The sequence below is a fragment of the Camponotus floridanus genome, unplaced genomic scaffold (genome assembly GCF_003227725.1).
Source record: "Camponotus floridanus strain SB8 unplaced genomic scaffold, Cflo_v7.5 scaffold67, whole genome shotgun sequence".
NCBI lineage: Eukaryota > Metazoa > Arthropoda > Insecta > Hymenoptera > Formicidae > Camponotus > Camponotus floridanus.
In genome coordinates, this window is record NW_020229835.1 from 1,193,580 (window position 1) to 1,220,362 (window position 26,783).

Consider the following 26,783-nt stretch of genomic DNA (forward strand, 5'->3'; position numbering starts at 1 on the left):
TCGAATACCGATACAGTGCTAAGGGAGAGTTAGTAAGCGACAACACTTTATTTTTCTGCGTATCTGATCATAAAGTGTCGAAAGAAAGTCCTTGTTGAAATTTTCGAATCGAGACTTCAGCAGTAAATAAATTCTGAATTATATATGTTTCGCCTTTTTACGATAGTGACGGTGCTCTTTATGACGACTGACGCACAATTGCACAGGTGAATATATATTTTATTATATTTTATATTGGAATGATGAATATCGAAAATATAAAAAACGATTACTTTTCTTGCATCCGATTTCTTGGATTAAGCACGTGGCTTGTGCAATTAATGCTTCTATGCAAATCGAATGAAATTTTATAAGTCAAAACGTATATTTTTATTTATTAGTCAAAGAGTAAATAAAGTAATATCTTTGAAAAAGTGCTCATTTCTTCTTTCGTAACGTTTGCTTTTGTCTATCTTGGACTTATTTACACTGAATTATCTAGACTGACTTATTTATACTGACTTATCTACATTTAAATGATGACCGATTATAAATTAAATAATACAAATTAAATAATACTTTTGAGATATTTACGAAAATCATATAGTTTAGAAAGATCATCTAATTAATAAACATTTATATTTATATTTAAATGCGTAATATATATTTATATATTGTAAGTATGTAAGTTATATAGTTAATTTTTAAAACGTTTAAATTTGTGTAGACTTTCATGACTTACATTTATTTTGAAAATATCTGTTAGTCATATCAAATGTGAATATTCATTTTATACATATATATTTGCAAATATATATATATATATATCACAGAATACTGTTTATGTTATTTCAAGGACTTCATTACATAAGATGGATTCCATTCGAGAATCTTCGAAAAACGTTGGCACCAACTTGCAAGAAATTCTTTCGTTAAGTGATAATCTTCCTTCAATACGTTTGACCAATTTTAAAAACATTCATTATTATGGCTCTGTTAAAATTGGAACTCCACAGCAAAAATTTAAAGTGATATTCGACGCTGGTTCCAAAGATCTTTGGATACTCTCCAAAAAATGCACGCACCCTATTTGTTGTAATTCGTTGATTTGTACGTATATCCAATAATATATATATATATATATATATATATATATGTATATATATATATATATATACATACTTACATACATATATGTGTGTGTGTTTATTTGTATGTGTTTTTATTTGTCATTTATTAAATAAATTTAATATTGTATATTTTATTTACAATTATATTTTTGAAGTGTAACCTTGGGATATTTAAGAAGTTGAATATATAATACAGATACGTATTTACTTAAATTTATAGTAACATTTATTATTATAGTGTAAATAATACAAAAGAAAACTTTGAAATTTGGGAATGTCTAAATTAATTTAAATAATTTATGACATTCACTCTCTGAAGATTATACAAACTAGCTTTGACAGACACAGATGATTTATGAATTAATTCGACAAATACCTTTACATATACAATTATATTATTATAAAAGAATATTATATATATATATATATATATATATATATATAAAAGAATATATATTTATATATATATATATATATGTTTAATAAATTAATAATACAGTATCTCTATATATATTTTTTAAATCTTTGTATTTTTACTGATTTTCGATTATATTTGACAATATGCTTTACAAATTGATGTTCTTTACAGCAAAACATAATCAATATGATAATACAAGATCCAAAACATACAATGATATAAGAAATAGTAAAAATTCTTATCATCCAGATTTTTATTCATTTTATAAATATTTTTATGTATCAGGAAATGTAGTAATTGATACTGTGAATGTAAGTCATTATTAAACAAACAATCCAATTTATTTATATCTATAATCATAGTTTAAATATGTTTGAAGCAATTATATATTCCTTTTTTCACGCGGCAATAACGATGTACTATTTTAATATACCAATTTTATTATAGGTTGCCAACCTCAATATAGAGAATCAAACATTTCTAGAAGCGATAGATATAATTGACAAAAGTGGGACTGTCGACAATATGTGTGTACGAACATTTGATGGTATCTTTGGCCTGAGATCTCTTGATTATTTTATTATTATAATCAATGATAATAGAATGACGCCTCTCTTTGATAACATTATTGAACAAGGTCTAGTGTCATCACGCATTTTCAGTTTTTATCTAAATAGGTATATATCTTTTCTACCTATATGAACAACGTATATCTTTAAACGAGAATTTATAATAAATATGAATTTTGTATATATTATATAAGTACATAGTTCTATTTGTATACATTTATATTTATTTTAATATTAATAAATTAAATTTATTATTTATATGTAGTATTATATATTTATAAATTAAGATAATATTTATATTTGCACATTAAATATAATTTAATTTTAATTATCACAGATATATATATATATATATATATATATATATATTCCGTTCCGGTACTTTTAGAACACCCTTTATATACAGGTTGTCCTAGACCACCCGTACACCTCTTTTCTTTCAAAACCTAAGTATTTTAGAGTTTAGAGAAAAACGTTTTCGACAAAAATTGTATGGTTTTGAGGGGAACATAAGATGTTGTCGTTGGTTTGACCTTAGATGACATCGTTAAGGTCAGGTCAAGGACACCTTTAATTTCTTAAAGGGAACAACCTATTTTTTATTGCATATTTTTTAGCTTATGTCGAGAGCTTTTCAAAACACTATAATAAAGTATTTTTTCATTGAGTACTTTTCGAGTTATGAGGTTTGAAATAAATTTTCAATTTTACATAAACCATAAAATATCTAGTAAAATATTCATTTTTTGATGATCTTATCTTAATACTTGTATGTACAAAATAATGAGAGGAATAAATTGGTGTAAGGATAACACATAGTTGTTTTTAAGAAAAAATATGTAATTGTTAATTGCAAATTACATATTTTTTCTTCGGAACAATCATGTGTTTTCTTTTACACCAATTGATTCCTCTTATTATTTTGTACGTAAAAGTATTAAGGTAAAATAATCGAAAAATAAATGTTTTACTAGATATTTTATAGTTTATATAAAATTAAGATAATATTTTAAGTCTTATAAATCGAAAAGTACTCAATGAAAAAATACTTTATTATAGTGTTTTGGAAAGTTCTCGACATTAGCTATAAGAATATGCAATAAAAAATAGGTGGTTCCATTTATGAAATTAAAGATATCCTTGACCTAATCTTAACGATGCCATCCAAGGTCAAACCAATGACACCAATTTATGTTCCCCTCAAAACCATACAATTTTTGTCGAAAACGTTTATCTCTAAAATGCTTAGTTTTTGAAAGAAAAGAGGTGTACGGGTGGTCTAGGACATCCTGTATATATATATATATATATATATATATATATATATATATATATATATGTGTGTGTGTGTGTATATATATATATATATATATATATATATATATATACAGAGTGTCTCAAAAGTTCCGGAATGGTCGAATTTTATAAACTGGTCGATATTTTATAAACTATGCACTTTAGAGAGAAATGTTTCAGAAAAAATTTGTATAAACTAAAAAACGAGCCATAAGATGATGTCATTACTTTGACCCTGAAAAGTCGTTTGGAGATAATGTAAAGATCATTTTCAATTTCATAAAAGAAACTACTTATTTTTTCTTCAATATTCTGGTAGCTTACGTCGAGAGGTTTCCAAAACACTATAATTAAGTTAGTTTTCATTAAGTATTTTCCGAGTTATGAGGTTAGAATTAATTTATAATTTTACATATATCATAAAATATCTTGCAAAATATTGATTTTTCGATTATTTTACCTTAATACTTTTATGTACAAAATAGGGAGAGTAGTCAATTGGTGTAAAGAAAACACATAATTGTTTCGAAAAAAAATGTAATTTGCAATTAACAATTACATCTTTTTTTTTAAATAACTATAAGTTTTTTTTCACACCAATTGATTCCTTTCAATATTTTGTATATAAAAATATTAAGATAAGATAATCGAAAAATGAATATTTCACAAGATATTTTACAGTATATTTAAAATTCAGAATAAATTTCAAGCCTCATAACTCGGAAAGTACTTAATGAAAACTAAATTAATTATAATGTTTTGGAAAGCTCTCAAGATAAGCTACAAGAATAAGTAAAAGGGTATAGAATGTCCTATTTAAAAAGTTGGAGATGTTGAATGACAGCAACTTATGGCCATCTTCAAGCCATATAATTTTCGTGTGAAACAATTCTTTTTAAAGTACATAGTTTATGAAGTAATCAACCATTACGGGACTTTTGGGACACCCTATGTGTATATATAAATAAATAAATATATATATATATATATATATATATATTACGATATACAAAATATAATTTGCAGAAACACTTCAGCCGATTTAGGTGGCAAACTGATATTCGGTGGTTCCGATCCTGCTTGTTACGAAGGAGATTTTACATATATTCCCGTTACTAGCAAACAATACTGGCAATTTACCATTGATAGGTACGTTATTTTTTAAATTACATTAACCGTGTTTCAACAAATTGTTAACGTCATCGCTTTGTAGTATCCAAATGAATGATATTACTTGGTGCCTGGGAGGCTGCGAAGCTATCGTTGATACAAATGCTTGGCAAATAACTGGACCACAATCAGATATTTCAAATATTTATAATTTTACTGAAACTAATCCACAAGGAATAGTAAGTAAACAATATTTTTCAAGTAATCATATCTTTCAGAAAACACTTTGATAAAAAAATTATAAGAAATTTAAATAGCGATAAAAAGTGTAAGTATTAGGTAAAAGGTATTAGGTTATTGCCGCGGACAATAACATTGTCAACCGCCGTTAAGATTTGCGCCGCTCATGGGCATGCGCGCCCATGCGTCACGATCAGCTGATCTTAAAAGATTGCGCGCATGAAAAATAAATTGTTTATGACATGAGACGTCATTATCGGCCAATGACACACGTCGCAATCGTGTCACCGCTAAAATCTTAAATTAATTGGTCCACGTCGACGCGGGCCAAAAATTCCGAGCGCCTTATAACGGGCGCCGCGCGTGGACCAGGCAAGTCTCGCACTTAACGCTGCTCGCAGTACGCTTTGAAAAAACCGCTTAGAATAACCACTCAGTTTAACCGCAAAATACGTCGACCGCTTTGTTTCTCGGACTTCTCTGTACGTTTTCTGGATCTGAAATTTTATGTTCAGTTTATTGTACTTTGTTGATTGTGGTGTACTAAATAAAACGCAAAACCCAAAAAAAAGGAATTACGTGTCGTGGCAAGCCTTTTATGTTCAATTATCTGTTCGCGGTCATCCATCTGCCGCGTCATCAAATTCTCGCGCTGCCGCAGCAATCCGCGCTCACTCGCGAACATTTCTGGTCCAAATGAAACTTCTATGGAACAACGATTAAGCCTTGTTTCCGTTGAACATATATAATATTAAATTATAATTAATTACTAAAATTATTATTTATTTAAACTATTTTAATTTTAATTATTTATTTAAAGGTGAACTGCGATCGAATTTTTCAATTGCCTACAATCGGGTTTATTTTGGATGGTAAAGCATTCGATCTTGCCGGTAAAGATTACATCATTCGGGTGAGTGCTACAGACAAATTATTTAAATTATTTAAATATGTATAAGAAACGTTTATCTTGTGTATTTAATTCTGTTTAGCATCCAGATAATGAAAGTATATGTATAACCATCTTCTACAAACAAGACATAGTTGAAAATAAAAAATGGGTTCTGGGTATTCCATTTATTGGCCGTTATTACACCGAGTTTGATATGGAGAAGAACCGAGTGGGATTTGCTTTGGCAAAAAATTCATCGAAACATATAGAAAATATTTCTTTGTCACCATTTATTGATAGTAACTACACCGAGTTTGACATAGAGGAAGACCGAGTGGGATTTGCTTTTGCGAAAAATTCATCGAAACATATAGAAAATATTTCTTCGTCATCATTTATTGATAGTAACTACACCGAGTTTGACATAGAGGATGACCGAGTGGGATTTGCTTTGGCGAAAAATTCATCGAAACATATAGAAAATATTTCTTCGTCACCATTTATTGATAATAACTACACCGAGTTTGACATAGAGGAAGACCGAGTGGGATTTGCTTTGCCGAAAAATTCATCTAAACATATAGAAAATATTTCTTTGTCACCATTTATTGATAGCAACTACAACGAGTTTGACATAGAGGATGACCGAGTGGGATTTGCTTTGGCGAAAAATTCATCCAAACATATAGAAAATATTTCTTTGTCACCATTTATTGATAGTAACTACACCGAGTTTGACATAGAGGATGACCGAGTGGGATTTGCTTTGGCGAAAAATTCATCCAAACATATAGAAAATATTTCTTCGTCACCATTTATTGATAGTAACTACACCGAGTTTGACATAGAGGAAGACCGAGTGGGATTTGCTTTTGCGAAAAATTCATCGAAACATATAGAAAATATTTCTTCGTCACCATTTATTGATAGTAACTACACCGAGTTTGACATAGAGGAAGACCGAGTGGGATTTGCTTTGCCGAAAAATTCATCGAAACATATAGAAAATATTTCTTTGTCACCATTTATTGATAGCAACTACACCGAGTTTGACATAGAGGATGACCGAGTGGGATTTGCTTTGGCGAAAAATTCATCCAAACATATGGAAAATATTTCTTTGTCACCATTTATTGATAGTAACTACACCGAGTTTGACATAGAGGAAGACCGAGTGGGATTTGCTTTGGCGAAAAATTCATCGAAACATATAGAAAATATTTCTTCGTCACCATTTATTGATAGTAACTACACCGAGTTTGACATAGAGGAAGACCGAGTGGGATTTGCTTTGCCGAAAAATTCATCTAAACATATAGAAAATATTTCTTTGTCACCATTTATTGATAGTAACTACACCGAGTTTGACATAGAGGAAGACCGAGTGGGATTTGCTTTGGCGAAAAATTCATCTAAACTTATAGGAAATATTTCTTTGTCCCCATTTATTGATAGTAACTACACCGAGTTTGACATAGAAAAAAACCGAGTGGGATTTGCTTTACCGAAAAATTCATCGAAACATATAGAAAATATTTCTTTGTCGCCATTTATTGATAGTAACTACACCGAGTTTGACATAGAGGATGACCGAGTGGAATTTGCTTTGGCGAAAAATTCATCCAAACATATAGAAAATATTTCTTTGTCACCATTTATTGATAGTAACTACACCGAGTTTGACATAGAGGAAGACCGAGTGGGAGTTTCTTTGGCGAAAAATTTATACAAACATATAAAAAGTATTTCTTTGTCACTATTTATTGATAGTAACTACACCGAGTTTGACACAGAGAAAGACCGAGTGGGATTTGCTTTGTCGAAAAATTCATCGAAATGTATAGGAAATCATTCATTGTCACCTTTTATTGTATACTTTATCATCAAATTTTTAAATTATTGGTTTAGTTTTCGATAGCAAAAAAACTGAATGTTTTTTATTCGCCAAAACACAAGCTACAAGGTTAACATATTATCAATGTAAATTTTTGCGTAATATGTACATTGTGCCTTAATTTTCAACAGCAATCCTTTATCGTAAAGAAGCTGAAATAAGCTTATTACTAATTAGAAGCGAATTTTTGCGCAGTGTAATTTGCTAAATTCATTGTTGCATGACTATCTAGTCGATATAATCAGTCTATCTTTATATACTATATATTATATATATTATCAGTAAGATATAGTCAGTCTTTATCAGACTATCTATTCTTTCGGAACGCTGATGTTTCTTTCATTGTGATTCTTAATCATTCACACATTTAATAATTTATTTTAATACAATTTGTTTTAGTTATAAAACAAAATATTAAATAAAATATTTTTAAATTTTATTATTCGATGGGACGCATCGATAACACGGATATGTTTTGAATGCACGCGATTATATATATAATAGTTGCTAAATGTCGATAAACGAGAGCTCTAAGAATCGAATGCAATTTATTTTTTATGTCTTTTTGTCCAGTCACAACGAAAGATAGAAAGAAACTTGCTAGAAAGATAGAATGAAATTTGCCATAAATTTCAAACGCATATTACGCTTTCTCGTGGTGACTGTGATGTTGATCGACGCGGAAATCCAAAGCTAAATTTACACATTGTATACATTATATGTGTACGTTATATATTGATATAATAAATATTGATTTTTAAAAATTGATCTATCACATCGTGATCACATTTGACTTTCTGAAATCCAAAACCTATGTAAATGTCATAGCATTCATGAAACAGCATTAAATCTTAAGTAAAATGTTATTCGTGCAGTGCTATGAGTAATAAAAGTTTTCGATTTTATGGTAATGTTATAAAAATCATTTTCTCTTTGTTCGATTTAATAAGAATTAAAGGTGCAAGGTTACACTAGATCCAATAAAATTAATCTTCAAGCTCTGTCATAAATAAAGAATTTTATGGATCGAGAATTTCAAAAGTTTTCTCGTTTCACTCCCTACATTTTCGTATGTGAACAAAAATTAATATATGTTTTTGTTTAGTTAAAGAACAGCTTGTTGTTACCGCTTTAAAATAATCTCGTTGCGATTTAAAATATTTCCGAACTGCTTCAAATCTTTGACTTATTGACCTGATTTTATCTGTTTTATCCATTCTGTCATGTGCACTTAAATGCATAACAGTGCTGTTCGACACGACAAGCGCGTTTTTCTCATTACAATTTATTATACCATATTAATTGCTAGAGATTGCGGTGATAAAGGTGCGATAACATATCCCGCTGTCATGCAATTAAAAATAATATTTCGGTGTCATTTTCTCTCGATTCAAATTCTTGCGTAAATCGAGAGTACAGGAATTAACTACGAGGAAGAATGGAAAAAAATTGACATTTTCTCTGATCTTGATTAATAGATGCTATGAAAATTTCGCAATTAGTACAATTAACGGGCAATTCAGCAGCGCCTTTCAACTTTTTGGACGAATAAAATAAACTTCGTTAAAGAGCTCGTAAGAATTGATCAATCAATTGATCTCATATTCGAGTTTTTCAGATTATTGTTGAATATTAACAGCGTGAAAAATTATTTATTACCGAACGATTATTATTTGCTATTTATTTTGTATTAATGTTGATAAAAATAAGATAAAAAGATTTTACAGGTAAATCAAAGAAGTGCGAAAAAACATTCATATAAATTACTTCAATTTTGCTTTCAATATCGTAATCTTTTAATTACATAAAAAGAAATAACGTCCTTTCACAGAAATAATATTATTTTCGGAAATCTGAAATCGGATCGTGATCGGAAGAAAATATTTCATGCGAACTTCAAAAATAATTTCTTACAGCGAGGATGATACTGATTTCCTATAACGGCTGAGTCTGTTTTGACGTGAAAATGCAATCATAATGGCCTGTAAATGGCTCTAAAAATCATAACAGTTCATTGTTTATATATTTCTCGTTTACTAAAATATATTTAATTTTAGAGTACATTGCTAAAACGTGTAATATGATCAGACTATATATATTTTTAGTCATATTTATTTCTATTTATACATACAAGTTTTAGTCAGTCATGAAATAACTTTTGATGCAGTTTTTCATTAGAAGTAAAATTTATTAAGAAATATAGCTGCACGAAGTCTTTTGTTCATATATAATTAAAATTCTCTATTTACCAATTATTTCAACTACTCTTCCGTCATCTAAGATACACTATAATATTGCTTGTAAATAATTTTGCTTAATATTATTACATATTATATATTTATATTTCGTCTTTCGACATTTTCATAACAAGTGTCATCGGATGACTCTTATTAGAATAGAACGACATAAGGATTATAATGGCCTAAGACACCGCCGACTGATTTTGTAACATTAATTTAAATTGATCGATGGATATCTATCAGGATTTTTCGAAAGTTTCGCGCTTTCTCTCCCCATTCAAGCATTCAACAGAGGGACACGCGTGATCATATATATACACAACGCTATCGAATACCGATACAGTGCTAAGGGAGAGTTAGTACCATAAGCGACAACACTTTATTTTTCTGTGTATCTGGTCATAAAATGCCGAAAGAAAGTCCTTGTTGAAGTTTTCATGAATCGAAAATTCAGCATTAAATAAATTCTGAATTATGTTTTGCCTTTTTGCGATAATGATGGTGCTCTTTATGACGACTGACGCGCAATTGCACAGGTCAGTATATATTTTTCATATTTTATATTGGAATGATAAATATCGAAAATATAAAAATCAATTATTTTTCTTGCATCCGATTTCTTGGATTAAGCACGTGGCTTGAGCAAATGCAATTAATGCTTCTCTCATTAATGATTCCAAATTGAATGAAATTTTATAAGTCAAAACGTATATTTTTATTTATTAGTCAAAGAGTAAATAAAATAATATCTTTGAAAAAGTGCTCATTTCTTCTTTCGTAACGTTTGCTTTTGTCTTTCTTGGACTTATCTACACTGAATTATCTAGAATGATTTATTTACACTGACTTATCAACATTTAAATGATGACCGATTACAAATTAAATAATACAAATTAAATAATACTTTTGAGATATATACGAAAATCATATAATTTAGAAAGATCATCAAGTTAATAAACATTTATATTTATATTTAAATATGTAATATATATTTATATATTGTAAATATGTAAGTTATATAGTTAATTTTTAAAACGTTTAAATTTGTGTAGACTTTCATGACTTATATTTGTTTTGAAAATATTTGTTAGTCATATCAAATGTGAATATTCAGTTTATACATATATATTTGCATATATATATATATATATATATATATATATATATATATATATCACAGAATACTGTTTATGTTATTTCAAGGACTTCATTACACAAGATGGATTCCTTTCGAGAATCTTCGAAGAACGTTGGCACCAACTTGCAAGAAATTCTTTCGTTAAGTGATAATCTTCCTTCAGTACGTTTGACCAATTTTAAAAACATGCATTACTATGGCTCTATTAAAATTGGAACTCCACCGCAAAAATTTAAAGTGATATTTGACGCTAGTTCCGAAGATCTTTGGATACTCTCTAAAAAATGCACACATCCTATTTGTTGTAATTCGTTGTTTTGTACGTATACCCAATAATATATATATATATATATATATATATATATATATATATACATATATACACATGTGTGTGTGTGTGTTTTTGTATGTGTTTTCTATTTGTCATTTATTAAATAAATTTAATATTGTATATTTTAATTACAATTATATTTTTCAAGTGTAACCTTGGGGTATTTAAGAAGTTGAATATATAATATAGATACGTATTTATTTAAATTTATAGTAACATTTATTATTATAGTGTAAATATTACAAAAGAAAACTTTGAAATTTGGGAATGTCTAAATTAATTTAAATAATTTATCATATTCACTCTCTGAAGATTATACCAACAAGCTTTGACAGACACAAATGATTTATGAATTAATTCGACAAATACATTTTCATATACAATTATTTATAAAGGAATATTATATTTATATACATATGTTTAATAAATTAATAATAGAATATCTCTATATATATTTTTTAAGTCTTTGTAACTTTGCTGATTTTCGATTATATTTGACAATATGCTTTACAAATTGATATGCTTTACAGCAAAACATAATCAATATGATAATACAAGATCCAAAACGTACAATGATATAGGAAATAATAAAAATTGTAATTATTCAAATTATTATTCATCATATATCAAATATTTTTATGTAGAAGGAAACGTAGCAATTGATACAGTGAATGTAAGTCATTATTAAACAAACAATCCAATTTATTTATAATTACAATCGTAGTTCAAATATGTTTGAAACAATTATATATTCCTTTTTTCCCGCGGCAATAACGATGTATTATTTTAATAACAATTTTATTATAGGTTGCCAACCTCAATATAGAGAATCAAACATTTCTAGAAGCGATACACATACTTGACAATATTGAGTCAATCGAAAATATGTGTGTACGAACATTTGATGGTATCTTTGGCCTGAGATCTCTTGATACATTTAATAACAGAATAACGCCTCTTTTTGATAACATGATTGAACAAGGTCTGGTGTCATCACGCATTTTCAGTTTTTATCTAAATAGGTACATATCTTCTCTACCTATATGAACAACGTACGAGGTGTGTTCAAAAAAAAAGGTGACTTTTTATTTTTCTCGAAAAATATTTATTTATACATCAATATCTATTTTGTCCCCTTCAAAGTAATCCCCCTAAGATATTATACACTTGTGCCAGCGCTTTTTCCAATCCTCGAAGCACTTTTGATATGCGCTTTTTGGTATGATCTCGAGCTCTTCCAGCGATGCGGTCTTTATCTCCTCAATCGTGGCAAATCTCCGTCCTTTCATGGGTCTTTTCAATTTTGGGAACAAGAAAAAGTCGCAGGGGGTCAAGTCCGGTGAATACGGTGGCTGAGGCATGGTTACGGTGTTGACTTTGGCCAAAAAGTCATGAATAAGCAACGACGTGTTAGCTGGCGCATTATCACAATTCCGGGCGTTTTTTTCGTATTGCTTCACGTAAACGGCGCATAACTTCAAGGTAATATTCCTTATTGATCGTACGACCGCATGGCAAGAACTCACGATGCACCACGCCATTGTAATCGAAGAAAACAGTGAGCAAAACCTTCACATTTGACCTAACTTGACGAGCTTTTTTCGGTCTTGGTTCTTCTGGCCGCTTCCATTGGGCTTTGCTTTCGACGTCATAGCCATATACCCATGATTCGTCACCAGTTATGACCCTTTTGAGCAAATCTGGATCGTCGTTGACGGCATTCAACAGCTCCTGAGCAATGTCTACGCGACGTTGTTTTTGGTCAAAATTCAGCAATTTCGGAACAAACTTCGCCGCCACACGTTGCATGCCCAAAACACCCGAAAAAATTGCATGGCATGAGCCAACCGATATGCCGACATCCTCAGCAACTTCTCTAATAGTGATTCGACGATTCTCCATAACAATTTTCTTCACTGCTTTGACGTTGTCATCGGTTGTTGACGTGCTGGGGCGTCCAGGGCGGGCATCGTCATTAACATCTTCTCGACCTTCTGTGAAGAGCTTGTACCACTTGTAAACATTTTTTTTGCTCAGAGTAAACTCGCCAAATGCCGCAGTCAACATTTCAAGTACGTCAGAGCACTTAATTTTATTTTTCACACAAAATTTAATACAGGAGATAAAGACCGCATCGCTGGAAGAGCTCGAGACCATACCAAAAAGCGCATATCAAAAGTGCTTCGAGGATTGAAAAAAGCGCTGGCACAAGTGTATAATATCTGAGGGGGATTACTTTGAAGGGGACAAAATAAATATTGATGAATAAATAAATATTTTTCGAGAAAAATAAAAAGTCACCTTTTTTTTTGAACACACCTCGTATATATATATATATATATATATATATATATATATATATATATGTATATACTACGATATAAAAAATATAATTTGCAGAGACACTTCAGCCGATTTAGGTGGGAAATTGATATTCGGTGGTTCCCATCCTGCTTTTTACGAAGGGGATTTTATATATGTTCCTGTTACTAATTATACATATAATCCTGTTATTAACAAGCGACACTGGCAATTAACCTTAGATAGGTATGGTATTTTTCAAATTACATTAATCAATTGTTTCAACAAATTGTTTACGTCTTTGCTTTGTAGCATCCAAATAAATGATTTTACTTTGTGCGAGGAAAGCTGCCTAGCTATCGTTGATTCAAGTGCTTGGAAAATAACTGGACCAGTATTAGATATTTCAAATATTTATGATTTTACTGAAACTAATTCACAAGGAATAGTAAGTAAACGATGTCTTTCTAGTAATTATATTTTTTACAAAGCACGTAATCTTTGATAAAAAAATTATAAGAAATTGAAATAGCGATAAAAAGTGTAAGTATTAAATACGTCCAAATGAAACATAAACTTCTATGGAACAACGACATTAAGCCTTCTTTCCGTTGAACATATTTAATATTAAATTATAATTAATTACTAAAATTATTATTTATTTAAACTATTTTAATTTTAATTATTTATTTAAAGGTGAACTGCGATCTAATTGATCAATTGCCTACAATCAGTTTTATTTTGGATGGTAAAGCATTCAATCTTACCGGTAAAGATTACATCATTCAGGTGAGTGCTAGAGACAAATTACTTAAATTATTTAAATACATATAAGAGAAGTTTATCTTGTGTATTTAATTCTGCTCAGCACCCAGATAATGAAAGTATATGTATAACCATCTTCTATAAACAAAACGTATTTAAAAAATTCTGGATTCTGGGTATTCCATTTATTGGCCGTTACTACACCGAGTTTGATATGGAGAAAAACCGAGTGGGATTTGCTTTGGCGAAAAATTCATCTAAACATATATAAAATATATTTCTTCGTCACCATTTATTGATCGTAACTACATTGAGTTTGACATAGAGAAAGATCGAATGGGATTTGCTTTGTCGAAAAATTCATCGAAATGTATAGAAAATCATTCATTGTCACTTTTTATTGTATACTTTATCATCAAATTTTTAAATTATTGGTTTAGTTTTCGATAGGAAAAATACTGAATGTTTTTTATTCGCCAAAACACAAGATACAAGGTTAGCATATTATCAATGTCAATTTTTGCATAATATGTATATTGTGCCTTAATTTTCAACAGCAATCCTTTATCGTACAAGTAGCTGAAATAAGCTTATTGCTAATTAGAAGCGAATTTTTGCGCAGTGTCATTTGCTAAATTCATTGTTGCATGACTATCTAGTCGATATAATCAATCTATCTTTATATATATTATATGTATTATCAGTAAGATATAATCAGTCTTTATCAGACTATCTATTCTTTCGGAGCGCTTATGTTTCCGTCATTCTTAATCATTCACACATTTAATAATTTATTTTAATACAATTTGTTTTAGTTATAAAACAAAATATTAAATAAAATATTTTTAAATTTGATTAATCGAGAGGATAGGACGCCTCGATTACATGTATATGTCTCGAATGCACGCGATTGTATAACAGCTGCTAAATGTGGATAAATGATAACTCTAATAGTACAATTCGAGTACAATATTTATTTTACAACATTTATTTTTTGTATGTCCTGTTGCAACGTACGGAAAGAAATTTGTCAGAAATTTCGAAAACATATTCCGCTTTCTCGTGGTGATTGTAATGTTAATCGACACGGATATCTAAACCTAAATTCATACATTGTATTATATGTATACGTTATATATTGATATAATAAATATTGATTTTATAAAAATCGATCTACTTCGTCGTGATCACATTCGACTTTCTGAAATCCAAAACCTATGTAAATGTGATTGTGTTAATGAAACACCGTTAAATTCTAAGTAGAAGGCTATTCGTGCAGTGCGATAAATGCAAGAGCAATAAAAGTTTTTAATTGTATGGTAATGTTGTAAAAATCATTTTCTCTTCGCTTGATTTAATAAGAATTAAAGGTGCAAGGTTACTCTAGATCCACTAAAATTAATTTTCAAGCTCTCTCGTAAATAAAGAATTTTATGAAAAGAGAATGTCGAAGGTTTTTCCCGTTTCACTACATTTTCGTACGCGATATGCTTTCTTTCAGTGAGAGAACAGCTCGCTGTCACCGCTTTAAGATAATCTCGCTGCGATCTAAAATATTTCCGAACCGCATCAAATCATCGACTTATCGTCCTGATTTTATCTATATTATCCATTGCGTTATGTGCTCTTAAATGCATAATGGTGCTGTTCGACACGACAAGTGCGTTTTACTGATCACAATTTACTATATCATATTAATCTCTAGAGATTGCAGTGATAAAAATGCGATAATATATCCCACTGTCATGCAATTAAAAATAATATTTCGGTGTCATCTTCTCTCGATTCAAATTTTTGCGTAAATCGAGAGTACAAGAATGGACTACGAAGGAAGATTGGAAAAAAAATTGACATTTTCTCTGTTCTTGATTAATAGATGCTATGAAAATTTCGGAATTAGTATAATTAACGGGCGATTCAGCAGCGCCTTTCAACTTTTTGGACGAAGAAGATAAACTTTGTTAAAGAGCTTGTAAGAATTGACCTCATATTCGAGTTTTTTCAGATTATTGTTGATTATTAACAGCGTGAAAAAGTATTTATTATCGAACGATTATTATTTACAATTAGAATTAAAACATAGTGGTATCATAAAGAAAACATTCAATTATTTAAACACAATGTAGGCTATAAAACCTCTAAGCGCAGATCTATAACGCAAATTAATCAATTATATGGCAATATAAATTTAGATCAGAAACAATTTAAGAGAAATCACAAAAAAATTATTTATTTTAAAAACAAAAGAGGGCAAACGTTTCGATCTGCTCCAGATCATTATCAATACCAAGGAACGCAAAAGAAAAACATGTAAATAGGCGAAAAAGCAAAAAAAGCTACGAAGTCGTCGATGTACATTATGTCAGCAAATTTCGAAATAACGGATAAAGACGTCTTTATAGCCTACATTGTGTTTAAATCAACATCCATACAACATAAATAGTAAATAATAATTCAATTATTTAAACACAATGTAGGTTTTATAGCCTACATTGTGTTTAAATAATTGAATTATTATTTACTATTTATTTTGTATGGATGTTGATAAAAATAATAAGATGATAAAATTTTATAGGTAAATGAAGGAAGTGCGAATAAACATTCATATAAATTACTTCAATTTTGCTTTCAATATCATAATCTTTTAATTACATAAAAAGAAATAACGTCTTTTCACAGAAAAAAAATTATTTTCGGAAATCTTAAATCGGATCGTGACCGGAAGGAAATCTTTCGTGCGAACTTCAAAAATAATTTCTTACAGCGAGGATGATTGTCTTGGCAAGGATAGTAGAAAATGTGACCGAGCATTTAAAATATTTTTCTAGAAATAGACAGCCAAGCACTTGAGTTAGAGATAGAAACAGATAGGCGGCTCGGGCATTTTCGGTCCGCGATATCAAGAGAGCAAAAATCCTGACGTCATTGGGAGAACACGAGGAATTGCAGAAGAATCGAACGAGTAGGAAGATCGACGCCTCTTATACATGCAGAATGAATAAAATATCGTATTCTTTTAGCTTAGAGAAGTGACACAGCTCATTTATGATTCCGATATTCGCGATTACGTTCAATGACACTGATTTCTTATAGCGGCTGAGTGTGTTTTGGCGTGAAAATTCAATCGTAATGACCTGTAAATGGCAGCTCTAAAAACCATAACAATAAATTGTACATTTTTCGTTTACTAAAATATTTTTAATTTTAGAGTACTTTGCTAAAACATGTAGCGCCATCAGACTATACATATTTTTATTCATATTTATTTCTATTCATACATACAAGTTTTGGCCTAGTGAAATAACTTTCGATGTGGTTTTTCATTAGAAGTACAATTTATTAAGAAATATAGTAATATTGCAGTAGCACGAAGTCTTTCGTCCTTATGTAATTAAAATTGTCTTTTTATCAATTATTTCAACTTCTCTTCCGTCATCTAAGATATAATATAATATTGCTTGTAAAATAATTTTGTATAATATTATTAGATATTATATATTTATATTTCGTTTTTCGACATTTTCATAACAAGTGTCATCGGTTGACTCTTATTAGAATAGAATAACAAGGATTATAAGGATCTAAGACACCGCCGACTGATTTTGTAACATTAAATTAAATTGATCGATGGATATCTACTAGAATTTTTCGAAAGTTTCGCGCGTTCTCTCCCCATTCAAGCATTCAACAGAGGGCCACGCTCGATCATATATATAAAGCTATCGAAAACCGATACAGTATTAAGAAGAGTGTTAGTGAGCGACAACACTTTATTTTTCTGTGTGTCCTGTTATAAAGTCGAAAGAAGGTCGAGATTGAAATTTTCACGAATCGAGACTTCAGTAATAAATAAATTTTGAAATATGTTTCGCCTTTTTGCGGTAATGACAGTGCTCTTTATGACGACAGACGACGCGCAATTGCACAAGTCAGTATATATTTTATTATATTTTATATTCGAATGTTAAATATCGAAAATTTAAAAATCGATTATTTTTCTCGCATCCGAATTCTTGTATTAAACGCGTCATTTGTGCGAATGCAATTAATGCTTCTATACAAATTGAATGAAATTTGTTTAGTGAAAACATATATCTTTATTTATTAATCAAAGAGTAAATGAAATAATATCTTTGAAAAAGTGCTCATTGTTCTTTCGTAACGTTTGCTTTTGTCTATCTTGGACTTATTTACACTGAATTATCTAGACTGATTTATCTACATTTAAACGATGACCGTTAATATAAATACTGTGTTTGTAAGTCATCAAAAACATCTAAATTATTTTCTAAATTATTTTTTCACCCGTTAGCAGATCAACTGTAGCAATAATGACTTGTTTTGTACCATTTGTTTAATTGATGTTCTCTATATCCTATTTTTAATAATTGAAACGGTTATTTGTTTTAATTGTTTCTATGCATAAAATTACAAATGGAAATTATTGTTAATTAAAGAGCAATGTTAATTATAATAATCTATTTAAAAACTACAAATTACAAAGATTACAAATTAAATATTACTTTTGAAATATATATACGAAGATCATATAATTTATGAAGATCATCGAGTTAATAGACATTTATATTTATATTTAAATGCGTAATATATATTTATATATTGTAAATATGTAAGTTATAGTTGATTTCTAAGACGTTCCAATTTGTGTAGACTTTTATGACTTATATTTGTTCTGAAAATATCTGTTAGTCATATCAAATGTGAATATTTATTTTATACATATATATTTGCAAAAAAAAAAAATATATATATATATATATATATATATATATCATACATACATATATCATAGAATGTTGTTTATGTTATTTTAAGGACTTTACCTCACAATGTAAATTCTATTCAAGAATCTTCGAAAAAAAATAAACTTGGTACCAACGTGCACGAAATTCTTTCGTTAAGTAATAATCTTCCTTCAGTACGTTTGACCAATTTTAAAAACGTGTATTACTATGGCTCTATTAAAATTGGAACTCCACAGCAAGAATTTAAAGTGATATTTGACACTGATTCCGCAGATTTTTGGCTGTTCTCTAAAAAATGCACAATCTCTGTTTGTTGTAAGTAATTTGTTTGTTTTTCTGTATACTCAATAGTATATATATGTGTGTGTGTTGTGTGTGTATTTGTGTGTGTGTGTGTTTGTGTGTATTTTTATTTGTCATTTATCAAGTAAATTTTGTTTAAAAGAACGGTTTTTTTAAATAAGCTTAAACTTTAAGTTCTAAATCCGCGAATATATATATATATATATATATATATATATATATATATTTGTTATTTATTAAATAAATAATATATATTTTTATTTGTCATTTATTACTAATATATATATATATATATATATATATATATATATATGTTTAATAAATTAATAATACAATATCTCTATACATATTTTTTAATCTTTGTAACTTTGTTATTTTTGATTATATTATATATGTTTTACAAATTGATATACTTTACAGCAAAACATAATCAATATGATAGTACAAGATCCAAAACATACAATGATATAAGAAATAGTAAAAATCCTTATTATACAGATTTTTATTCATCATATAAATATTTCTATGTAAAAGGAAGCGTAGCTATTGATACAGTGAATGTAAGTCATTATTAAACAAACAATCCAATTTATTTGTAACTGTAATCGTAATTTTAGTTTATGTTTTAAGCAATCATATATTCCTTTTTTCCCGCGGCAATAACGATGTATTTTTTTAATACCAATTTTATTATAGATTGCCAATTTCAATGCAACGAATCAAAGATTTTTAGAAGCGGTAAATGTATCAATCAAGAATGTATTGTCTGAACCAACATTTGATGGTACCTTTGGCCTGAATTCTTTAAATATATATGGTAATGGAGTAACGCTTCTCTTTGACAACATGATTGAACAAGGTCTAGTGTTATCACGCATTTTCAGTTTTTATCTAAATAGGTACATATCTTCTCTATCTGTATGAACAACTTATATCTTTAAACGAGAATTTTTAATACATATGAATTGGATATATATATGTACATTTGTATACGTTTATATTTATTTTAATATTAACATAAATTAAATTTATTATAATAATATATATAAATTATTATATATTTATAAATTAAAATAATATTTATATTTGCACATCAAATATAATTTAATTTTAATTATCACAGATATATATATATATATATGGGGCGTTCCACGCCAAATCGGACACCATTTAGCTTTTGCATCGCCGATTTTTTTGAAAATTTTTTATGTTTTAGTATTGGTTGAAAGAGGTCTCCATGATTTTTTTCAATTTTTTTTGTCGAATGGTTTTCATGATATTGATTTTTCAAAAATTATGTTACTTTTTTTTTAGACGTCCATAAGTTTGCGAAAAATTGGTCAAATGGGACGTTTTTTTTTTTGAAATTTTTCTTTTTAAACGCACTTTTGATAAAAAATATCGAAAAAATTTTTCAAACCGTATTTCTATAAGATTTTCAAGTTTTAAATATAAATTGTTGATTTACCAAAAACACGTACTGATCGATTTTCTTAAAAATTTTTTGTAAAAAACTGTCATTCATTCCACAACTTTTAAGCCTAAGTAGATAATGGGATAACGATGGGATCTATTTTTTTTCGATTTTTCTATTTCCATATTTAAGTTATCCTTGTTGAAAAATATCTGAAAAAAAATACTATATAGGAGCTACTATTAATAATTATCTGACACATAGTGATTATTAATTAGTTCACAGATTGATTTCAGGAAAAAGATACAGGCGAAATAAAGTACTTATTATGCTTGATAAAGTTTTTTTTATTCAGCATTTATTTTATTTAGCATTTATTTTCTCACACATTTAAATATTTTATAAATTCGAGATTCAACAGATAACGAAAATTCTTTCAATCTCAAAGTGTCTTCTCCGTCTGGAATTACACAATGATATTTTTGCGTCCCTGTTATTGTCTTTGCTCTCATATATCGTTTCTCTAATGATTCTTTGGCTCGAATGTATTCTTCGTTAGAGAAGAATTGAACATAAATATTTGGCAAAGAATTTGGTTTTATTGCCCAGTCATATAATTGTTGAAGAGTTGAAATTTGTATATATTGTGGTTTATTCAAATAAAAATTATCGGTTATCGTTCATTAAATGATTAAGGTATATCTATTTTATTTAATAAATAAGAATGACCGTTGCCGGTGAGCCTGAAAAAAAGATTAATATTTATTTTTAACACGGATAATTAAAATATGGAAATAAAAAAATCGAAAAAAAATAGATCCCATCGTTATCCCATTATCTACTTAGGCTTAAAAGTTGTGGAATGAATGACAGTTTTTTACAAAAAATTTTTAAGAAAATCGATCAGTACGTGTTTTTGGTAAATCAACAATTTATATTTAAAACTTGAAAATCTTATAGAAATACGGTTTGAAAAATTTTTTCGATATTTTTTATCAAAAGTGCGTTTAAAAAGAAAAATTTCAAAAAAAAAAACGTCCCATTTGGCCCATTTTTCGCAAACTTATGGACGTCTAAAGAAAAAGTAACGTAATTTTTGAAAAATCGATATCTTGAAAACGATTCGACAAAAAAAATTGAAAAAAATCATGGAGGCCTCTTTCAACCAATACTAAAACATAAAAAATTTTCAAAAAAATCGGCGATGCAAAAGCTAAATGGTGTCCGATTTGGCGTGGAACGCCCCATATATATATATATATATATATATATATATATATATATATATATATATATATACAGGGTCTACCAAAAGTGTGGAAACCCCTAAATATCTCGGAAAATATACGTTTTACAGAAAAGTGTTTCCAACAAAAGTTGTAGGGTTTAAGAAGATCTATATACTGATTCTATCAGTTTGACCTTGGATGGCGTCGTCAAGGTCAGGTCAAGGTCACATTGACTTTTTTAAATGACACCCCCTACATTTGATTGCATATTCTTATAGCTTAATTCAAGAGCTTTCCAAAACACTATAATAATGTTCATTTTTATTAAGTACTTTGCGAGTTATGAGGGTTGAAATAATTTCTTAATTTTACATAAACCATAAAATATCTAGTAAACCATTCATTTTTCGATTATCTTACCTTCATACTTTTATGTACAAAATAATGAAAGGAATCAATTGGTGTAAAGAAAACATACAGTTGTTTTTAAGAAAAAATATGGAATTGTTAATTGCAAATTACATATTTTTTCTTAGAAACAACTATGTGTTTTCTTTACACCAATTGATTCCTCTCATTAATTTGTACATAAAAGTATGAAGGTAAGATAATCGAAAAATGAATGGTTTATTAGATATTTTATGGTTTATGTAAAATTAAGAAATTATTTCAACCCTCATAACTCGCAAAGTACTTAATAAAAATGAACATTATTATAGTGTTTTGGAAAGCTCTTGAATTAAGCTATAAGAATATGCAATCAAATGTAGGGGGTGTCATTTAAAAAAGTCAATGTGACCTTGACCTGACCTTGACGACGCCATCCAAGGTCAAACTGATAGAATCAGTATATAGATCTTCTTAAACCCTACAACTTTTGTTGGAAACACTTTTCTGTAAAACGTATATTTTTCGAGATATTTAGGGGTTTCCACACTTTTGGTAGACCCTGTATATATATATATCCCGTTCCGGTACTTTTGGGACACCCTGTGTGTGTGTGTGTGTGTGTGTGTGTGCGTGCGCGCGCCCACGCACACACACACACACACACACACACATAAGGTGTCCCAAAAGTCCGGAAAGGTCAAATATTTTATAAACTAGCATTTTAGAAAGAAATGTTTCAGAAAAAAATTGTATGGTTTAAAGGAGGCCATAAGATGGTGTCATTACTTTGACCTTAAAAAGTTTTTTGAAGATCATGTAAAGATCATTTTCAATTTTTTAAATGGAACTATTTATTTTTTATTGAATATTCTGATAGCTTACATCAAGAGCTTTCCAATTATTTTACAGTATATTTAAAATTAAGAAATGATTTCAAGCCTCATAACTCGGAAAGTACTTAATGAAAACTAACTTAATTATAGTATTTGGAAAGCTCTCGAGATAAGCTACAAGAATAAGAAAAAGGGTATACAATGTCCTATTTAAAAAGTTGGAGATGTTAAATGACAACATCTTATGACCACCTTCAAGCTATACAATTTTTGTCTGAAACATGTCTTTCTAAAGTACATAGTTAATGAAATAATCGAGCGTTTCGGGACTTTTGGGACACCTTATGTATATATATATATTACGATATAAAAAATATAATTTGCAGAGACACTTCAGCTGATTTAGGTGGCAAATTGATATTCGGTGGTTCCGATCCTGCTTATTACGAAGGAAATTTTACATATGTTCCTGTTGCTCGCAAACAATACTGGCAATTTACCATTAATGGGTACGTTATTTTTTAAATTACATTAACCATGTTTCAACAAATTGTTAACGTCATCGCTTTGTAGTATCCAAATGAATGATTTTACTTTGTGCGAGGAAAGCTGCATAGCTATCATTGATACAAGTGCTTGGCAAATAACTGGACCACAATCAGATATTTCAAATATTTATGATTTTACTGAAACTAATCCACAAGGAATAGTAAGTAAACGATATTTTTCAAGTAATCATATCTTTCAGAAAGCACGTAGCCTTTGATGAAAAAATTATAAGAAATTGAAAAAGCGATGAAAAGTGTAAGTATTAGGTACGTCCAAATGAAACATAAACTTCTATGGAATAATGACATTAAGCCTTGTTTCCGTTGAACATATATAATATTAAATTATAATTAATTATTAAAATTATTATTTATTTAAACTATTTTAATTTTAATTATTTATTTAAAGGTGAACTGCGATCGAATTTTTCAATTGCCTACAATCAGGTTTATTTTGGGTGGTAAATCATTTGATCTTGACGGTAAAGATTATATCATTCGGGTGAGTGCTACAGACAAATTATTTAAATTATTTAAATATGTATAAGAGAAGTTTATCTTGTGTATTTAATTCTGTTCAGCATCCAGATAATGAAAGTATATGTATAACCATCTTCTACAAACAAGACATAGTTGAAAATAAAAAATGGGTTCTGGGTATTCCATTTATTGGACGTTACTACACCGAGTTTGATATGGAGAAGGACCGAGTAGGATTTGCTTTGGCGAAACATTAATCGAAACATATAGAAAATATTTCTTTGTCACCATTTATTGATAGTAACTACACCGAGTTTGACATAGAGAAAGACCGAGTGGGATTTGCTTTGGCGAAAAATTCATCCAAACATATAGAAAATATTTCTTTGTCACCTTTTATTGTATACTTCATCATCAAATTTTTAAATTATTGGTTTAGTTTTCGATAGAAAAAAAACTGTATGTTTTTTATTCGCCAAAACACAAGCTACAAGGTTAGCATATTATCAATGTAAATTTTTGCGTAATATGTACTTAATTGTGCTTTAATTTTCAACAGGAATCCTTTATCGTAAAAGCAGCTGAAATAAGCTTATTCCTAATTAGAAGCGAATTTTTGCGCGGTGTCATTTGCTAAATTCATTGTTGCATGACTATCTAGTCGATATAATCAGTCTATCTTTATATATATTATATATATTATCAGCAAGATATAGTCAGTCTCTATCAGTCTATCTATTCTTTCGAAACGCTGATGTTTCCTTCATTGTGATTCTTAATCATTCACACATTTATTAATTTATTTTAATAGAATTTGTTTTAGTTATAAAACAAAATATTAAATAAAATATTTTTAAATTTGATTAATCGATAGGACGCGTCGATAACACGGATATGTTTCGAATGCGCGCGATTGTATATATAACAGCTGCTAAATGTCGATAAATGATAACTCTAATAGTACAATTCGAGTACAATTTATTTTTGTATGTCCTGTTGCAACGTACGGAAAGAAATTTGACAGAAATTTCGAAAACATATTCCGCTTTCTCGTGGTGATTGTAATGTTGATCGACACAGATATTTAAACCTAAATTCATACATTATATTATATGTATACGTTATATATTGATATAATAAATATTAATTTTATAAAAATCGATCTACTTCGTCGTGATCACATTCGACTTTCTGAAATCCAAAACCTATGTAAATGTGATTGTGTTAATAAAACACCGTTAAATTCTAAGTAGAAGGCTATTCGTGCAGTGCGATAAATGCATGAGCAATAAAAGTTTTTAATTGTATGGTAATGTTGTAAAAATCATTTTCTCTTTGCTTGATTTAATAAGAATTAAAGGTGCAAGGTTACTCTAGATCCACTAAAATTAATCTTCAAGTTCTCTCGTAAATAAAAAATTTTATGAAAAGAGAATATCGAAGGTTTTTCCCGTTTCACTCCCTACATTTTCGTACGCGATATGCTTTCTTTCAGTGAGAGAACAGCTCGCTGTCACCGCTTTAAGATAATCTCGCTGCGATCTAAAATATTTCCGAACCGCATCGTCGACTTATCGACCTGATTTTATCTGTATTATCCCGTGTGCTCTTATAAATGCATAATGGTGTTCGATACGACAAGCGCGATTTTCCTAATTACAATTTACTATATCATATTAATCCCTAGAAATTGCAGTGATAAAATTGCGATAATATTATATATCCCGCTGTCATGCAATTAAAAATAATATTTCGGTGTCATCTTCTCTCGATTCAAATTCTTGCGTAAATCGAGAATACAGGAATGAACTGCGAGGAAGATTGAAAAAAAAATTGACATTTTCTTTGTTCTTGATTAATAGATGCTATGAAAATTTCGGAATTAGTACAATTAGCGGGCGATTCAGCAGCGTCTTTCGATGTTTTGGACGAATAAAATAAAATTCGTTAAAGAGCTCGGAAGGATTGACCTCATATTCGAGTTGTTCAGATTATTGTTGAATATTAACAGCGTGAAAAAGTATTTATTACGAACGATTTTTATTTGCTATTTATTTTGTATGGATATTAATAAAAATAATAAGATGAAAAAATTTTACAGGTAAATCAAAGAAGTGTGAAAAAACATTCATATAAATTACTTCAATTTTGCTTTCAATATCGTAATCTTTTAATTACATAAAAAGAAATAACGTCCTTTCACAGAAATAATATTATTTTCGGAAATCTGAAATCAGATCATGATCGGAAGGAAATATTTCGTGCGAATTTCAAAAATAATTTCTTACAGCGAAGATGATACTGATTTCCTGTAGCAGTTGAGTCTGTTTTGGCGTGAAAATTCAATCGTAATGGCCTGTAAATGGCAGCTCTAAAAATAATAACAGTACATTGTTTATACATTTTTCGTTTAGTAAAATATTTTTAATTTTAGAGTACATTGCTATAACATGCAGTGCGATCAGACTATACATATTTTTATTCATATTTATTTCTATTCATATATTCAAGTTTTGG

General features: G+C 28.9%; 3 protein-coding genes across 3 annotated transcripts; all 3 read left to right on the forward strand.

Annotated features, from left to right (window-relative positions):
* Window positions 1-8,228, forward strand: LOC112639472. The gene is made up of 8 exons (XM_025413497.1): window positions 1-206; window positions 836-1,089; window positions 1,699-1,838; window positions 1,975-2,204; window positions 4,419-4,541; window positions 4,606-4,741; window positions 5,563-5,655; window positions 5,735-8,228. Exons 1-8 carry the CDS (start codon window positions 145-147, stop codon window positions 7,550-7,552), a joined length of 2,856 nt encoding a protein of 951 aa, XP_025269282.1. The 5' UTR covers window positions 1-144; the 3' UTR covers window positions 7,553-8,228.
* Window positions 8,229-10,122: 1,894 nt separating this feature from the next.
* LOC105255526 (lysosomal aspartic protease-like) lies at window positions 10,123-15,428 on the forward strand. Its single transcript, XM_025413499.1, has 8 exons — window positions 10,123-10,304; window positions 10,972-11,225; window positions 11,768-11,910; window positions 12,045-12,259; window positions 13,638-13,784; window positions 13,851-13,986; window positions 14,235-14,327; window positions 14,407-15,428. Exons 1-8 carry the CDS (start codon window positions 10,243-10,245, stop codon window positions 14,572-14,574), a joined length of 1,218 nt encoding a protein of 405 aa, XP_025269284.1. The 5' UTR covers window positions 10,123-10,242; the 3' UTR covers window positions 14,575-15,428.
* A 2,608-nt stretch (window positions 15,429-18,036) lies between these two features.
* LOC105255527 (lysosomal aspartic protease-like) lies at window positions 18,037-25,560 on the forward strand. Its single transcript, XM_025413524.1, has 8 exons — window positions 18,037-18,231; window positions 19,140-19,384; window positions 19,793-19,932; window positions 20,069-20,271; window positions 23,625-23,747; window positions 23,812-23,947; window positions 24,196-24,288; window positions 24,368-25,560. Exons 1-8 carry the CDS (start codon window positions 18,167-18,169, stop codon window positions 24,521-24,523), a joined length of 1,161 nt encoding a protein of 386 aa, XP_025269309.1. The 5' UTR covers window positions 18,037-18,166; the 3' UTR covers window positions 24,524-25,560.
* Window positions 25,561-26,783: the final 1,223 nt, after the last annotated feature.

Coding starts and splice junctions, on each gene's coding strand:
- LOC112639472 (XM_025413497.1), top strand. CDS start 145: ATGTTTCGCCTTTTTACGATAGTGACGGTGCTCTTTATGACGACTGAC. Junction 2,205..4,418: donor TTCAGTTTTTATCTAAATAG/GTATATATCTTT, acceptor TATAATTTGCAG/AAACACTTCAGCCGATTTAG. Junction 5,656..5,734: donor GTAAAGATTACATCATTCGG/GTGAGTGCTACA, acceptor AATTCTGTTTAG/CATCCAGATAATGAAAGTAT.
- LOC105255526 (XM_025413499.1), top strand. CDS start 10,243: ATGTTTTGCCTTTTTGCGATAATGATGGTGCTCTTTATGACGACTGAC. Junction 12,260..13,637: donor TTCAGTTTTTATCTAAATAG/GTACATATCTTC, acceptor TATAATTTGCAG/AGACACTTCAGCCGATTTAG. Junction 13,987..14,234: donor AAACTAATTCACAAGGAATA/GTAAGTAAACGA, acceptor ATTTATTTAAAG/GTGAACTGCGATCTAATTGA.
- LOC105255527 (XM_025413524.1), top strand. CDS start 18,167: ATGTTTCGCCTTTTTGCGGTAATGACAGTGCTCTTTATGACGACAGAC. Junction 20,272..23,624: donor TTCAGTTTTTATCTAAATAG/GTACATATCTTC, acceptor TATAATTTGCAG/AGACACTTCAGCTGATTTAG. Junction 23,748..23,811: donor TGGCAATTTACCATTAATGG/GTACGTTATTTT, acceptor ATCGCTTTGTAG/TATCCAAATGAATGATTTTA.